Source organism: Chelon labrosus (assembly GCF_963514085.1).
Source record: "Chelon labrosus genome assembly, chromosome: 9".
Taxonomy (NCBI): Eukaryota; Metazoa; Chordata; class Actinopteri; order Mugiliformes; family Mugilidae; genus Chelon; species Chelon labrosus.
Genome location: NC_140359.1, coordinates 16,636,701 through 16,654,716, shown reverse-complemented (window position 1 = coordinate 16,654,716; position 18,016 = coordinate 16,636,701). Strand labels below are relative to the sequence as shown.

General features: G+C 40.8%; 2 protein-coding genes, 1 long non-coding RNA gene and 1 pseudogene across 4 annotated transcripts; 1 reads left to right on the top strand and 3 right to left on the bottom strand.

The window, feature by feature from the left end:
- Positions 1 to 48: 48 nt before the first annotated feature.
- On the bottom strand, positions 49 to 665 carry LOC311492522. Its single transcript, XR_014699214.1, has 3 exons — positions 573 to 665; positions 339 to 401; positions 49 to 127 (listed from the first exon to the last, which is right to left on the bottom strand). It is a non-coding gene; the product is annotated as an uncharacterized lncRNA (long non-coding RNA).
- Positions 666 to 6,027: 5,362 nt separating this feature from the next.
- On the bottom strand, positions 6,028 to 9,356 carry LOC311492506 (beta-1,3-galactosyl-O-glycosyl-glycoprotein beta-1,6-N-acetylglucosaminyltransferase-like; annotated as a pseudogene). Its single transcript, XR_014699955.1, has 4 exons — positions 7,906 to 9,356; positions 7,725 to 7,818; positions 7,149 to 7,553; positions 6,028 to 6,616 (listed from the first exon to the last, which is right to left on the bottom strand). The product of XR_014699955.1 is annotated as a beta-1,3-galactosyl-O-glycosyl-glycoprotein beta-1,6-N-acetylglucosaminyltransferase-like (transcript).
- A 2,540-nt stretch (positions 9,357 to 11,896) lies between these two features.
- Positions 11,897 to 13,106, top strand: LOC311493215 (uncharacterized protein; the record flags this gene model as incomplete). Its single annotated transcript, XM_084551775.1, has 2 exons — positions 11,897 to 11,951; positions 12,088 to 13,106. 2 exons carry the CDS (start codon positions 11,897 to 11,899, stop codon positions 13,104 to 13,106), a joined length of 1,074 nt encoding a protein of 357 aa, XP_084407901.1.
- Positions 13,107 to 14,294: 1,188 nt separating this feature from the next.
- LOC311493214 (beta-1,3-galactosyl-O-glycosyl-glycoprotein beta-1,6-N-acetylglucosaminyltransferase-like) lies at positions 14,295 to 16,737 on the bottom strand. The gene is made up of 4 exons (XM_084551774.1): positions 16,534 to 16,737; positions 15,537 to 15,630; positions 14,963 to 15,367; positions 14,295 to 14,841 (listed from the first exon to the last, which is right to left on the bottom strand). The coding sequence occupies exons 1-4, from the start codon at positions 16,698 to 16,700 to the stop codon at positions 14,356 to 14,358; spliced, it is 1,152 nt and encodes a 383-aa protein (XP_084407900.1). The 5' UTR covers positions 16,701 to 16,737; the 3' UTR covers positions 14,295 to 14,355.
- Between the last annotated feature and the right edge of the window lie 1,279 nt (positions 16,738 to 18,016).

The window sequence follows — 18,016 nt, the reverse complement described above, 5'->3', positions numbered from 1 at the left end:
TGCCCGTGAAGCAGGGTATGACAATGTTCTTCCTTATACAACAAGAGAGAGATCATTGTCATTCCTTAGGCATTTCCGGACAAAAGGGAAGGTTGAAGGGAGTTGGCTCAATGTTTTTTCCTGTCCCCTGAGAAAGTTGGGATATAAATTAATATGATGGTTAAGATCTTTAGGGTCAGACAACTTTCACAATGGCAAAATCACTAAATCAAATATTGTTATATAATAGGTTATAAATAAACTCCACCATTCAACAACCACAACATCCTTACAATCTCCAAATTTGTTTTCAATGAGAAATTCTGACCATGTGGCCAGGCAGCATAGACCACACTCACAGGCTTCCTGACCATGAAGACATTTGGAAAACGTAGTAGTAGTAGTCGCTCAAAGTTCTGCACCTAAAGACATACAATAAAAGAGAGATTTCAATTCCTGTTCTTTATGTTTCATACACTCATTGTTAAAGGTAGTTACTTTATTTTTTTAACCACTAACAGGACACTACGACAATAGTGTGCTCCTCTAATTAGTGATTGAAGTAAAGCGTTTTTATTTTAGAATGTGCATACCTTGTGATGTACAACCATAGAGTAAGCCAGAGGAAAGTCCTCTTCAGTATTTTCTGCTTAACTTGAAGTTCCTGTTTGTAAATACACAAATTTATGTACATTTAAATTACTGTTAAGAGTTACACACCGACTGAAATCTGTGGGTTAGAGCAACACACCTGCAGTTTTGGGTCGCATTTATATAATACTCATCAGGGATCTGAATGGTCTTGAGGAACTCTTTAGTGAGGGCCAGTAATTTGGCACGCTCCAGTGCTTCCTTGTCTTCCCGCAGGATTGCTGAACAGTTGCACACTTTCTCTGGGATGCCATCATCATCTGTATACTCAAACCACCTGTACCTGAACATGTAAACAGGACTCGGGCCGGGGAACACTTCCACTGGGCCAACCTTTTTTCAGTAAACGTATTATTTGAGAGGAAGAGTTCGACAACACTGACTTTACTGTGGTAAATGAATGAATTCAGATTCAGATTCAGATTCAGAAAACTTTATTTGTCCCGGGGAGCAATTTAAGGCACAAGTGAACAGCTTAACGTGCAAGTACAGACATTTTAAGGTGCAAAAAAACAGAAACAGAACAAGATACAAAATACAAAGTATATAATACAAGTTACCATGCCATAAATGTTATGACTGTCCAAAATATCCATGGAGAATGTAAACAGACTGTATAAGTAAAGTGACTAAAGTGCAAATGTAAACAGTGAATAGTAGTCACAGGGAATATGTATTATGAATTAATTATTTGTTCTTGGGATTTATTTGTGGTCTGGAAAGTCGGTGGTTTTGTCGCCCTCTTGTGGTTTGTTTCGTCATACACCGAAATAAGTTACTAACAAACCAGACTGACCTTTAAATCAGTAAGTTCATTAATGAGGAAAGGACAGGTCATGATTATCAGCATTGTGAATTTTACCAGAGAAAGAGATAACAAAAAAGGTCATGTTAAAATGCAAGAGCAACTACAATGTTGTATGTACAATGTTATGCATTATTAGGTAGTGATTGCGTACTATGCCTTTTTCAATACTTGTTATATGGTCCCACCGCATAGGATATGGTTAACTCTTCGGTTTTGAATGTATTTATGTATTAATAATTAACCCATGATATTGCTAACTATAAAGTTGGTATGGGTAATGTGAGGCTCGTGATTCATTTAACTTATAACCAAATACATGCAAACAGAAGACGTATTCCATCCCATGTTCTCACAAATAAGCATTTCTGTTCTCTGGACGAAACTGTACTGTAGCTCTCTAACGTTAAGTGAATCTCTATTTAGACAATAATTTAAGGTCATCAAAGTTTACAAAACTTTATTCCACACACAAAAAGATGCAAATATCTTTGTACTTTACAAGCCTTACTGTACGGGAAGGAAACAGCGTGACCAAGCTGTTTGTGAACAGTTGCAGACGCCTCCTGTCACAGTGAGGTATAACACTGTGTCACAATATTGTTCAGTGCCTCGTCCAATCTTTAAAAAAGGGTATCAGTAGTCTGTTCTGTTATCATTATGTGCCATTGTGAAAATATAGCAAAAAAAAAGCAGTAACTGCAGTAATGTGTTGCATGCTTTCAGTTGTTAAAGGTTAGTCTGATCTAATTCCTCACCCAAATGCAGAACTGTCCACTGTTATGATAATATTTAACAATATTTCATCTGAGTTGTGTGTAAGAGAAAGAAAGATTGTTTGGGAGTGGAAAGGAAAAATAGTGTGTTACAAAGATAGGGCACAGGTTAGAGGTTTCCACAGGTTTCCTTATTAACAACATTTTCTACTACATGCAATTAACAAAACCTGTTTGTTTTTTTAACTGATTTAATGGAACGAAACAGTTCAAAACAACTGTTCTGTTTCATTTGGGTTACGTTTCAACAGTTTACAACAGTCCATATGAACATTACAAGTCCAGTCTTGTCTGGGGCATTCTGTGCCTGTTAGGGTAACGCCTCTGGACTTGTGGAGTAGCCTCAATGGTAGTAGGCCTCGTATCAGGGGCAAGAGTGTCTGATGTACGAGTTATGTCTTTGTTCATGTCCTGATTAACACTGGGAGGCTTTTCTGTTAATGGAGAGGCTTTGGCCTTGGGCTGTGCATTCAGGATCTGATCCACATGATGTCTCCAGGTGCCCGGCTCTCCCACATCCACTGTGTACATAAAGGGCCCTGTTCTCATGGCTATCTTACCAGGTTGTCCACTTGTCACCTTGGTAGTCAGTGGCTGAACTGTTAGTTTTGCCCTTGACTTCGCAGGTCAGGTTTCAGAAGATCTATGCGAGATCTCAGATTTCTGTTCATGAACAACATGACAGGGGTTTGGTTTGTTGTGGCAAGAACTGAGGTTCGGTAGCTAATAAGGAAACTATCAACTTTGTGCTGAAGTGACCTGTCCCTCTCCATAGCCTTAATGGACTTCTTGAAAGTTTGGACAAACCTTTCAGCTAATCCATTTTTTGCTGGATGATGAGGTGCTGATTTGAAATATTTGATGTCTTCTTGTGAACAGACAGAACTCAGAATTTCTGATTTAAATTGTGGGCAGTTGTTGCTCACAATTTGTTCAGGTAGGCCATTTCGGGAGAAAATGGACCTCAGAGCAGTTATTGTCTTTTCGGATGTGGTTGACTTCGTCTGTATCACCTCTGGCCGCTTGGAGTGGGCATCAACTGCAATCAGAAACATGGAGTTCATGAATGGCCCTGCGAAATCAATATGAACTCTTTGCCAGGGGGACAGATGGCCACTCCTACGGATGAAGAGGTGCATGTGGAGGCTCATTCTGCTCTTTGTGGCAGCCTGGGCAGCTTTTGGTTCTGATTTGCTTATCTATACCCGGCCACCAGGCGTAGCTACGGGCTAGACTCTTCATCTTAACCATGCCCAGATGTCCTTCATGGAGAGTCTCCAATACTCTGGTGCGTAGTTTTGATGGAACTACAACACGCCATCCACACGAAGGTTCCTTGACATACTGAGAGTTGGTCACGCCTGACTGAAAACTATTGAAACATGGAATTACCGTGTGCTGGCCAGCCTTGCATTGTAATTTCATAGATCTTTGACAATTTGGGGTCAGTCTTTGAATTTCAGCATTTGTTACAGGCAGCTCGTCCACCACTGCTGTATGGAACACTTCCACTGGGTCCAGGGAAGCCAACTTTTTTTCCTCTAATATTGGCAATGGGAGATGCGACAAGCCATCAGCATTGCAGTGTTGTTTTGTCCCTGAATTCAACGTCATAACTGTGGGCTCCCAGTGCCCAGTGCTCAAGGTAGGCTGCTGACGTCACTGGAATCCCCTTGCGAGGATAGAAGATCGACACGAGGGGTTGGTGATCTGTAACAAGTGTAAACTGTCGCCCAAAGAGGTAGTGGTGAAACTTTTTGACACCCCATACCAGACTGAGGGCCTCACGGTCTATCTGCACGTAATTACGCTCAGCACTTGTCAGTGACCTTGAAGCATATGCAATAGGGCGTTCACATCCATTTTTCATAACGTGTGACAATACAGCACCAATCCCGTAAGGGCTAGCATTGCATGCCAGTCTGATGGGTCGTGTCGGGTCGTAGTGAGTAGTTCATCTGACGTTATCAGTCTTTTTGTTTCGTTGAACGCTTTCTCACATTCCTTGGTCCACTCTCATTTTGTTCCAACCTGCTGTAGTGCATTCAGTGGGTGCATCACCGTGGCAAGGTTTAGGAGGAATTTGTAATTGACATGGCCTGAATATGACTTCAGATGAGAAACGTTCTCTGGTCTTGGTGCCTGAAGCACAGCTTCGATTTTCTCCTGTGATTTGTGTAAGCCATGCTTGTCAATAACGTGTCCACAGTATGCAATTTCAATCCTGAAAAACTCACACTTGCTTCATTTAGCATGCAGGCCGTACTCACTCAGCCAAGTGAGCACTTTACTGAGATTTTCAAGGTGCTCCTCATCATTCTTGCCTGTCACGATGATGTCGTCGAGGTAAAATTGTGTACCTGGAATGTCTTGGAGCACTTGATCCATCACGCTTTGCCAGATCGCTGCAGCTGATGAAACACCAAAAACAAGCCTGTTGTACTGAAACAGTCCTTTTAGGAGGAACTTCCTGCTTGACTCCTCAACCTCCATTTGCCAAGTCAATCTTTGACAACTTTTCCCTCCAGTCTCTGTGTTGCACTGCTGGTGAGCTGTCTGCTGGTGACATATGTAGCGCTTTAAAGGAGTGCCAGTCGAGTTTCCTCAACCATTCTCGGGAGAAAAGTTGTGGTCCTCCATTTGCAACACATACAGTTTGAGTTGCCGTGTGTTGCCTTTATATGTTACTCTTACCTTCAATTTATCTTTAGGTCGCATCTTTTCACCTGTGTAGGTCTTGAGCTGCACCGAGGTCTTTAACAGCAGTAGGTCAGGGGAAAGCCATTTTTGATCAGCACTGGATATGACAGATACGGCTGATCCTGTGTCCAGCTTCATTTTTAATATGACACCTAACACTTCTGGAGTGAGCCAGATTATTTCTCTGTCTTCGTCTTTAGTTATGCTATGTAACTCTAAAGAAGCCAGTCCATTTCTGTTTTACTCTGTTTCTGATCCACTTTCACCTTAAGTGACATACTGGACATGTTTGGCTTTATATTTGAACTTTTTAGCACGCGGTGGCTTCTCTCTTTGTGCTCTCTGTCTGTGTCCTGGTTTGTTACATTTCCTGCAGGCTTTATCCTTAAACCAGCAGTCATTTGCATCATGTGAGGTTTTGCCACACCTGTAACACTTGCGTTGCATTTTGCATTTTTATCATTCAACAATATTTTATGCAAACCACTGTCCACGCCCTTTTTTTGCAGCTCCAGAGCATCTTTGTCCGCTGTCTCCATAGACACTGCAATAGACAATGCTTTTTCCAGTGTATGGTCTTTTTCTGACAAGTCCCTTCTGTGTGCTCCGGCTATGTATGCCAAATACCAGCCTATCACGCAGAGCATTATTAAAGTCACAAAACTGGATGAGTTTCCACAATTCAGGCCCACGGCATCTCTCTCCCGCTTTTGGGGGGCTAAGTTATGTAGCAGATAGTAAGTTTTAGCACCCATTAGGCTGAGGAGTGTGGGGACTTTTAACTCAGAATCAGAGTCAGAATCAGAAAAGACTTTACTGCCAAGCATGTTTGTACATACAAGGAATTTGCTTTGGTGTTGTTACGCATAAAATAAAATATAGAAACTATACAACTTGTTTTAAGATATATAACTCATCCTCCACACCATTTGCAACACAGTACAGCTAAATCCTTTCGATGTATGACTCCCAGTACGGTTCGTACTCGTCGCCAATCTGTTGTGTTTGTAACTACAACATCTACAAAATAACAGACACAGAAACAAAGCTACCGGTTCACGCACTGCTTTATTTCTGAGCATGAAGTTGGAGAGAGCATCTCCTATCAATGCGCATTACCTATACGGTGAACTACGGGAACACAGAGGAGTGTATTACTGCTCTTGAGAAATAGATCCATACACTACAGGGCTTTTGACCCAGTTTATATGATTGAAATTATCAAATGGAACAATTACATTTGCATGTAATTGCAATTGCATTGCAATGAAAATATACAAGATTTATATCTCTCTATCTAGCTATAGGAATACATGTAAGAAAGTTATATTTTCTTTTGATTCATGGAAAACCTCCACCTAATGTACCTCAGCCAGCGCCTTTTGTCTCAGATATCTCTCCAAGCAGTAGACAGCAATGGGATCTGTGTCTATGTCAAACTTATTGGCAAAGAGGTGATGCTGCTCAAGCATCCACTGCAGGTCTCCAGCACCGTACACACATACTGATCTGACATAGTTGCCATGACACTTTGGGTACACTGCATCCACTGAATCCTGTGGCCCCTCATGCCACTGCCACTTCACGCATGTATCCGGTTGTCTTCCAACACACTACGGATGTAACCTTGGTTAGCCACAAAGTAGGCATTTCCTGACAGAATGGGCAAGTTGAAGGGAGGTGGCTCCTTGTTCTTTCCTGTCCCCTGAGACAGTTGGGATATAAATTAATATGATGGTTATGGTCATTAAGGTCAGAAAACTTTGGCAATGGCAAAATCAATTAATTAAATATTGTTATATACTTCATTCATTCATTCATCTTCTGTACCCGCTTATTCCTGTTAAGGGTCACGGGGGTCTGCTGGAGCCTATCCCAGCTGTCATTGGGCGAGAGGCGGGGGTACACCCTGGACAGGTCGCCAGTCCATCGCAGGGCCAACACAGAGAGACAGACAACCATTCACAGACAACCATTCACACTCAGATGCACACCTACGGCCAATTTAGAATCACCAATTGACCTAATGAGCATGTCTTTGGATGGTGGAAGCCGGAGTACAAGGAGAGAACCCACGCAGACACAGGGAGAACATGCAAACTCCACACAGAAAGGCCAGTCAGCCCATGGATTCGAACCCAGGACCTTCTTGCTGTGAGGCATCAGTGCTAACCACCTCGCCACTGTGCCGCCCTATTGTTATATAATAGGTTATAAATGAACTCCACAAGGTGTACCTGGATTGTCCCATTAACTATCTGGTGAGCTAGTTTTATCCTCCACTTCTTCCCCTCGACCATAGTTTCTGACTCCATGCTGTTACCACCATTCAACAACCGCAACATCCTTACAATCTCCAAGTTTGTTTTCAGGGGGAAATCCTGGCCACAGACGTTGATGAAGTATTTCCATTTTGTAGTGGTCTTATAGAGATCAGCCATACAGTTAAGGTCAGCCTGGACGCGTGGCCAGGCAGCATAGACCACACTCACAGGCTTGCTGACCATGAAGACATTTGGAAAACAGGACGTAATGGCCTCGATGGCAGAAACGACTGAGGCCTCTGATTTTTTGTCCACATGGACGCAATAAATATTTTGGGGAGCATAGATCGCTCGTAGTAGTCGCTCAAAGTTCTGCACCTAAAGACATACAAAAAAAGAGAGATTTCAATTCCTGTTCTTTATGTTTCATACACTCATTGTTAAAGGTAGTTACTTTATTTTTTTAACCACTAACAGGACACTACGACAATAGTGTGCTCCTCTAATTAGTGATTGAAGTAAAGTGTTTTTGTTTCAGAATGTGCATACCTTGTGATGTACAACCATAGAGTAAGCCAGAGGAAAGTCCTCTTCCTCCTTGCTTAATGGCACTGTTAAGTATTTTCTGCTTAACTTGAAGTTCCTGTTTGTAAATACACAAATTTATGTACATTTAAATTATGGTTTAGAGTTACACACCAACTGAAATCTGTGGGTTAGAGCAACACACCTGCAGTTTTGGGTCACATTTATATAATATCCATCAGGGATCTGAACGGTCTTGCGGAACTCTTTAGTGAGGGTCAGTAATTTAGCACGCTCCAATGCTTCCTTCTCTCCCCGCAGGATTGCTGAACAGTTGCACACTTTCTCTGGGATGCCATCATCATCTGTATACTCAAACCACCTGTACCTGAATATGTAAACAGGACTACGGCCTGTTTTCCGCTGACTGAGTAGCAACAGCATCCACAGGGATCCCAGTACAACACTGAGCTTCAATAGCCGTCTATGTCTTTTCAGTAAACGCATTATCTGAGAGGAAGAGTTCAACAACAGTGACTACTGTGGTATTTTTGAACGTAATCTAGCTGAACTTATATTACTCTTTGCAATTCTTACGTAACAACTCATTTACATTTTAGAAACATTACGTGGCAAAAATGATTCAATATTAACCATATCATGACATGTACAGAAGGCTAATAAGGGGTTTTATAATTGTTTTAAATCTAATATCCTAGCCAATAATGACCCATCAAGTCTTTTATAGATAATATACAAGCTATATACTGTTGCCACAATCTGCTTGACTGCACACGTTCAAAGCCTAAAGTGCATGGAGTAATGTTTGACGATGTGCTGACAAGTTCCTCTTATTATGGAGCCAGGCAGTTTAGTCCATCCCTCCTGGAAACAAGATAAGACAAATGATATGAACACATTATATCTTTAGCCGCACCTTTCTCAGTAAATATTCACAGTTAAGCATACTGCATAACCTTAGGTTTCCATGTACAGTAGATAATAATGACATCTGCTTATTAACTAAAGATGCCCCTAATGTGTTTTCCATTCTATAACTGAACATTTAGTCGAGTAGATTTTAAACAAGGCAACTGAAAAACAGTACTGATTAGAACTTCATGTTTCCGTCTGTTGCCTATCAAAATGTGTCTCATCATTTGATATTTTTACATTGACAAGCTGTAATATTCATTATACACTGTGAAACACTATTGGCTCTGAATCCTGGGAAAATTATGGGAAAAATTAAAGGACTATCTTATCTTATCTTAACAATGTAAATTTTTTCTTTGCAGTTATTTTTGTAAGATGTGTAATAATGTGCCTCCCCTCAATATAAAGTTGAAATTGCAATGTTAGCAGCTAATATGTAAGAAGAGATATCCTAAATCAAATCTGAAACAGGAGCAACTGTTTCTTTGTTGAAGACATTACTCATCCAAGCATGTCCTTCAGTTCTACTTAGGTGAGTGGTGACGGCTCTTCATGTAACTCTACTAGCTCTTGTTTCAGCTTTTTTTCACACTATGACCTGGATGCCTGAGAACCATCACAGACATGTAATAAAAGAGTTTTATTTCATTGTTGAAAATAAAATAAAATCTTTTCCGACTAAATTAAGGAAAATCTGCCTCAAAATCACATCATAAAATTTAAGCAACATACAGGTATAAATCATGAAATAATATGTATTATTATTATTATTATTATAATGCTTCTTACCTGAGATTTTGTAAATAGATGATCAGATCCAAGTCTCCTCTATACATGACTGACTCTGTTCCTTCCTGCTATCTGATAATAGTGATCTACTCACTTTCCTTTTCACCTGAAAAGGAAAGTGATCTACTCACTTTCCTTTTCAGGTGAGAATGGGCGGAACCTTTTCAAAGCAAAACATTAATCACGCACCTGAATCTGAACATATTCACACATAAGAACTGAAGAAAAATTAAACGTTTTAACAAATTCTTTGCATACTCATACAAACTGTTGAAATAATCTGCTAATACATGACTTGCCTTGCATGACAGTCTTTATATTTAGTGTGTAACTGTTATTGGCGCGGTGTCAGACCAGCTAGTATTTTGAACTTTGACTTAATGAATAAATGAATGAAACCTTTATTGATTCTGCAATGGGGAAATTACAATAGTGGGGGGAGGAAAAAGGGAAGAAAAAACAAGAGAAGAGGAGAGGAGAAAAAAAAAAGCAGCTCCCAGACTACACTCCTCTGGGGGAGTACAGTGTGGGACCGGGGAAAAAACCTCAGCAACATAAGCACATATGAGCACACTTTACAACATTAAAAACTCAAAAACAACTTGCACCAGGGGAGTGGGGAAAGGGGCCTGGAGGTGTTCCAGCGCAGACAGGCATCCCCCGGCCTCAGCCAACTACGGCGCCGCCTTCGGACCCCGCCTGTCGCACTGGGGGGTGAAAGCGGCGAAGGCGTGGGATTGGGGGGGTAGGAAGGTGTATTGCATATGTGAATGTGTGTAAGTGTCCGTGGGTGCGTGTGTGTACATAAGCCTGGAGAGTCGCTTCGTCTAGCCTCCCAATCAGTGCCTCAGTTCGCAGGATGTCATCGCGAAAACACAGCAGGTTGCCATGGAGGCGTCCATGATCGGGTCCCAGACGGAGTCAACCATCAACAGGTGTCCGTGAAGGAAGGGAGGGAGGAATAGGACAGAGCGTCTCACTGCAGCGATCTCCTGGGGGGGTTGTTATGCTGCTCAGGGGCCGGAATGCAGATTAGATTATGATTGTTTGGGTTAGGGCGAGTAGTCGCATGTCAATAGACGAGTCAATATCACCATAAGGTGCCTTTGAGATTTCCCAATTTCCCCCCCAAAAAGCTGAGATTTTCCATTTAACTTCACATTTATTGTATTAAGTAGATGTTATGCTGTTAGAAATGCATGTTGGTTCAGCTCCCACACTTTTTATAAGTTAACTGCAAGCAGACAATACACGCAAACAGCAAAATATGTCAACCCTGTCATTGACAATTTCAAAGTAGAATAAATACATTGTAATTACATAGCGATTATAAAATGTATATTTTCAGAAAGCTATTTAGTCCCTTTCTCAACACTATGTTTTAGTTAATGGGAAAAATATTTGGATAGTAATGAAATTAGGGCAAACTATTTGTTTCTCTATAAAATCAGCGAGAATTGCACTTTCTTTTTTAAATAAAATCTAACAACAAAGATATCTGGTCAAACTTTCAAACAATACTATTTGGCCCTCACTTGTTTATAAAGGAATCACACAAAGAGTTTGGTAACTTGTGAAAATAAATTGTTTATTTTCTTAGATCATGAAAATAACAGGGTGGACCTTGGGTATAACAGGGTGGACACATTGTGAAAGGTCATTGAATGGCCTCATTTTGCAATACATCAAAAAGAAATCATGTAAAAAAAAAAAAAATGCCAGAGGTCCTTTTCCCATGTAGGGGGAATTTACCAGGTGAACAGACTGGTTTTGATCCACTCTACCTGCACGCAGCAAAACACCAAAAATGAGCCATAATGTGGCATTCTATAGTTAAACTCTGTAGCTACATCATTCTGCACAGTGAAAGTCAAACATTCAACTGTAGAACAAGAAGAAAAATGTTGTTTTAAGTGGAGAATGATTGATTCGAAAAAACACAATATCACTGAACATCACTGAGACACATCTCCAAACAGTCTCCCTTTCTGCAGAGGCATGGCTCAATTAGCCAATTTACGCACTTCCGCATTTTTCGACCGGAAACATGTCATTGTAGCGTTGTAGAACTTCCTGTTATCGTAGCGGGCTAGCGGCAGATACGGAAAATGGCAGAGTCTACGAGTCGCAATTTCTGTTGTGTTACAGGCTGTTCGTCTTCCACCCAAAAACAGCCCTACCTTTCATTTCATTCTTTTCCTGTGGATCCAAACATGAAACCCAAATGGATACAGGCGATCCGAAGAGAGGAAGGGAACAAGTTTACAGTAAAAAGAGGCAGCACTTATGTCTGCAGCCGGCACTTCGCTACGGATGATTACATTGGTGGCTGCATCGTTCGTCGCCTGAAGAGTGATGTTGTCCCAAGCCTATTCCCTTGGAACAATTTTACTGCTCCTTTGAGGAGGGAGTCAGTATATGACAGAACTTTCAAACGTCAGTCTATGCAACTACCCTGTGAAGATAGTGACATGGTGGCTAAGGCAGTGAATATGGATCACGACTACGTGACACACCCACCTGCAGGTAAGATTGTTCATGACAGTAGGCAAAGGCTACTATGTGTACCGTTAATGGATAAATGCAATTCTAACTGAACAACTTCATATGTCTATATCATGAAATTCAACTAACGTTAGCCTACATCTGTAACTCTTTGCAGGTGCTCTGGATGAGGCTTTAGATTACATCCATGACTTAGAAGCCAGGTTGCAAAAGACTGACCTACCACCCCCTACTCTCTTCAGCCGATACTGCTCATCGGACGACCAAATTCGTTTCTTCACCAAATTTCCATCCGAGAGGGTTTTTACTATTTTTTGCGAGTCGATTGCACCATCTGCCCTTAGACTTGTGTACTGGACCAAAGCAAAGAGGGCAGGAGAGGAAGGTTGCGTAGATCCCAGCCCACCACGCAGCATGCCATTAATCGATGAGTTCCTGATGTATTCCGTGCGGGTTGCTGTTGGCATGAAGGAGCAGCTCATTGCTGACATGTTTAATGTGAGCATTGCCAGGGTCAGCAGGGTTACCATCACCTGGGCCAATTATCTTTTTATGATGCTAGGCTCACTTCCCATCTGGATAAGCAGGGAAAAGGTTAAGTCCACTATGCCCCTTAAATTCCAGAAGTATTATCCCAATGTCAGAGTAATACTGGACTGCACAGAAATTGCCCTGGAGACAGCCTCATCCCTGACCTTACAGTCAGAAACATTTTCAAACTACAAAAACAGGACAACATTGAAAGGGCTGATTGGAGTTGCTCCCAATGGTTTGGTGACATTCGTCTCACCCCTGTACACTGGGTGCATCTCAGATAAGGAGATCACCAGGATCAGTGGAGTCCTTCCCTTGCTGGAGCCAGGAGATGATATCATGGCAGACAAAGGGTTCCTCATTCAAGACCTCCTTGCTGACATTGGAGCTAAGCTCATTATTCCACCTTTTAAGCGTTCAGCTCAATTCAGCAAAGAGGAAACAGAACAAACCCAAGCCATTGCCCGCCTCAGAATTATAGTGGAGAGAGTGATCGGTAGGATAAAGTCCTTTCACATCTGGGACTCTCCCGTGCCGCTCACACTGATTGGCAGTGTGAATCAGATCTGGCTTAACTGCTGTGTTCTAGCAAATTATCAAGGACCTTTTAGTTTTGAAGAGTGCAAATACATTATACATTAAATATAATTGTGATATTCTTAATATAATGAATATTATTTTAATTATATTTTTCTCTTGAAATGTGACTGATTTCACTAAAACATTAGATGAACAATTAAAGCAGTTTTGTTCAAAATGATGCATCCTTTATTTTTTTTGTATGTGTAACATACTAAACCACCTTCTGTGAACCAACTGTACACTACTGTCTACACTGCACTATATTTCTTGTCCTGTCTATGCACCACCTGTCTATACTTTGTATATACATTGCACTTTTCTGCGTTTTTGCACTTCTGGTTAGACACAGACTGCATTTCTTTGTCTTTGTGCTTGTACTCTGCACGATGACAATAAAGTTGAATCTAATCTAATCTAATGAACTGATTAATAACAACTGATTCAATCAATAACAATAATCATCACACAGAGCATTATTAAAGTCACAAAACTGGGTGAGTTTCCACAATTCAGCCACATAATCAGAGATACTTTCATCCTTAGACTGATTTCTGTTGTGAAAACTAAATCTCTCTGCTATGAGAAGGGGCTTGGGGCTCAGGGCCCAGGGCATTCTCTAATGTTTCCACAATGGTTTTAAAAGTCTGGGTAGCAGGCTTTTGGGGGGCTAATAAGTTATGTAGCAGCTGGTAAATTCTAGCGCCCATGAGGCTGAGGAGTGTGGGGACTTTTAACTCATCTTCCAAACCATTTGCAACACAGTACAGCTAAATCCTTTCGATGTATGACTCCCAGTACGGTTCGTACTCGTCGCCAGTCTGTTGTGTTTGTAACTACAACATCTACAAAATAACAGACACAGAAACAAAGCCACCGGTTCACACACTGCTTTATTTCTGAGCATGAAGTTGGAGAGAGAGCATCTCCTATCAATGCGCATTACCTATACGGTGAACTACGGGAACACAGAGGAGTGTATTACTGCTCTTAAGAAATAGATCCATACACTACAGGGCTTTTGACCCAGTTTATATGATTGAAATTATCAAATGGAACAATTACATTTGCATTTTACTCATTACATTGCAATGAAAATATACAAGATTTATATCTATCTATCTAGCTATAGGAATACATTCATTCATTCATTCATTCATCTTCTATACCCGCTTATTCCTGTTAAGGGTCGCGGGGGTCTGCTGGAGCCTATCCCAGTTGTCATCGGGCGAGAGGCGGGGGTACACCCTGGACAGGTCAGGAATACATGTAAGAAAGAAATATTTTGTTTTGATTCATGGAAAACCTCCACCTAATGTACCTCAGCCAGCGCCTTTTGTCTCAGATATCTCTCCAAGCAGTAGACAGCAATGGGATCTGTGTCTATATCAAACTTATTGGCAAAGAGGTGATGCTGCTCAAGCATCCACTGCAGGTCTCCAGCACCGTACACACATACTGACCTGACATAGTTGCCATGACACTTTGGGTACACTGCACCCAGTGGATCATGTGACCCCTCATGCCTCTGCCACTTCACCAGCCGTGCAATTGAATTCATATCTGACGTGTCGTATTTAGGGTGGGGCCTCTTTGAGCCAGGAACACCATGAATTCTCTGAATGGTTGCCCAGAGGAACTCATCAGGACTGTAGGTGTCTTTGGCCCACTCAATCAGCGCATGTATCCGGTTGTCTTCCAACACACTACGGATGTAACCTCGGTTAGCCACAAAGTAGGCATTTCCTGACAGAATGGGCAAATTGAAGGGAGGTGGCTCCTTGTTCTTTCCTGTCCCCTGAGACAGTTGGGATATAAATTAATATGATGGTTATGGTCATTAAGGTCAGAAAACATTGTCAATCATTGAATTAAATATTGTTACGTAATAGGTTATAAATAAACTCTAAAAGGTGTACCTGGATTGTCCCATTAACTATCTGGTGAGCTTGTTTTACCCTCCACTTCTTCCCCTCGACCATTGTTTCTGACTCCATGCTGTTACCACCATTCAACAACCGCAACATCCTTACAATCTCCAAGTTTGTTTTCAGGGGGAAATCCTGGCCACAGACGTTGATGAAGTATTTCCATTTTGTAGTGGTGTTGTAGAGATCAGCCATACAGTTAAGGTCAGCCTGGACGCGTGGCCAGGCAGCATAGACCACACTCACAGGCTTACTGACCATGAAGACATTTGGAAAACAGGACGTAATGGCCTTGATGGCAGAAACGACTGAGGCCTCTGATTTTTTGTCCACATGGACACAATAAATATTTTGGGGAGCATAGATCGCTCGTAGTAGTCGCTCAAAGTTCTGCACCTAAAGACATACAATAAAAGAGAGATTTCAATTCCTGTTCTTTAGGTTTCATACACTCATTGTTAAAGGTAGTTGCTTTATTTTTTTAACCACTAACAGGACACTACGACAAGTGTGCTCCTCTAATTAGTGATTGACGTAAAGCGTTTTAATTTTATAATGTGCATACCTTGTGATATACAACCATAGAGTAAGCCAGAGGAAAGTCCTCTTCCTCCTTGCTTAATGGCACTGTTAAGTATTTTCTGCTCAACTTGAAGTTCCTGTTTGTAAATACACAAATTTACGTACATTTAAATTATGATTTAGAGTTACACACCAACTGAAATCTGTGGGTTAGAGCAACACACCTGCAGTTTTGGGTCGCATTTATATAATACTCATCAGCAGGGGCGCCGCTAGGGATTTTGGGCCCCATGAAAATAATCTTTACAGGGCCCCCCAACACAGCGACGATTTTTTTTGATGCTATTTTACATATAATTATGTATTTTAATGGTAATTTTTTGACTATCATTACCATTACCAATGAGACATCATTTTGACAGAGGGGAGATCAACTATTATTGAATAAGAACAGCTTGATAAATGTTTGACTGGATTGATTATTTAACTAATATAGCAGTAAAATGTAAAAATCCAGAGTTTTCTTGAGCTAACATGGTGAGAAAAGTGAGCTAGCTTATAGACCACAGACTGGGAGAAAGTTAATATTCCATAACTTTCCACCACAACTAACAAACCCACCTTTTTTTTAAAAAAATACTGGGTGACATATTGTCGACCCTTCAACTCCTTCTCCTCTCTTAATTTCTTTTCTTTTCTTTTTTGGCTGCCTGATTTTTGAGGCATACTGCCGTCTCCTCCTCATTGCCCGCTGTGGCCCTGTGTGACAAACCGCCGGTGCGCTACCTGCAGCTGATCCAGTCGGACTGAACCATTTTACATAAATAGAGGGGGGCCCTGCAGGCGTTGAAGTTTCCAAAACAAATAAAGTTATTGTTACCAGGACATTGAAAATAAAACATTTGTGATTATATGTTAGTTAATAACTTAGTGTCATTATCTTTTCTGTATTATAATTTCATCATCATCAGGGGCCTCTCTGGGCCCCCCTCAATCATGGGCCCCTAGAATCCGTCTCCTTTACCTCCCCTTTTCGGTGCCCCTGCTCATCAGGGATCTGAATGGTCTTGCTGAACTCTTTAGTGAGGGTCAGTAATTTGGCACGCTCCAGTGCTTCCTTCTCTCCCCGCAGGATTGCTGAACAGTTGCACACTTTCTCTGGGATGCCATCATCATCTGTATACTCAAACCACCTGTACCTGAACATGTAAGCAGGACTCGGGCCTGTTTTCACCTGACTGAGTATCAACAGCATCCACAGGGATCCCAGTACAACAATGAGCTTCAATAGCAGCCAACCTTGTTTCAGTAAACGCATTATTTGAGAGGATAATGACCAACCAAGTTTTGCTTTATGAATTTTATTGATAATTTACAAGCTATATACTGTTGCTACGTTCTGCTTGACTGCACACGTTTAAAGCTTAAAGTGCATTGAGTAATGTTTGACGATGTGTTGATGAGTTCCTCTTATTATGGAGCCAGGCAGATTAGTCCATCCCTCCTGGAAACAAGATAAGACAAATGATATGAACACCTCATATCTTTAGCAGCACCTTTCTCAGTAAAGTAAAATTCCAAGTTAAGCATACTGCAAAACCTTATGTTTCCATGTACAGTAGATAATAATGACGTGCTTATTAACTAAAGATGCTCCTGATGTGTTTTCCATTCTATAACTAAACGAGTTTAACTAAAAGATTTTAAACAGGGCAACTGGGAAATAGTAGTGATTAGAACTTCATGTTTTCGTCTGTTGCCTATCAAAATGTATCTCGTCATTTCATATTTTTACATTGACAAGCTGTAATATTCTTTATACACTGTGAAACACTATTGGCACTGAATGCTGTCAGTCAACTGAATAACCCACCAAAGAATTACATACTTACAATAATTGAAAATCAAGCAACGTTGTACAATGGGAAGTTTGGTTAAAGTTTAAAACATTTCCTGAAATTCAGCTGATGAACTGGTTTAAGTTTCAGTTTCTCAAAAGTCTGCAACTGACTGGTACACCATGTACCCAACTATACCAGTTTTTCCTTTTTCATGCCCAGTAACAGATTCAGAACAATGATTTTAACCTTTTCATTGAATTATAATATTAAACAGCAGTTTAAGTCTCTTTTTATTTATTTTATCTTAAATATCGGTGAAACTGTGGGAAAAATTACAGGATTATCTTAACTTATCTTAAACCTTAAATTTTTCTATGCAGTTATTTTTGTGTAATAATGTGCCTCCCCTCAATGCATCTTAATTAAAACAAAACAAATATAAAGTTGAAATTGCAATGTTAGCAGCTAATATGTAAGAAGAGATATCCAAAACCAAATCTGAGACAGGAGCAACTGTACTTTGTTGAAGACATTACTCATCCAAGCATTTCCTTCAGTTCTACTTAGATGAGTGGTGACGGCTCTTCATGTAACTCCACAAACTCTTGTTTCATCTTTTTTTAAACACACTATGATCTGGATGACTGAGAATCATCACAGATATGTAATAAGAGTTTTATTT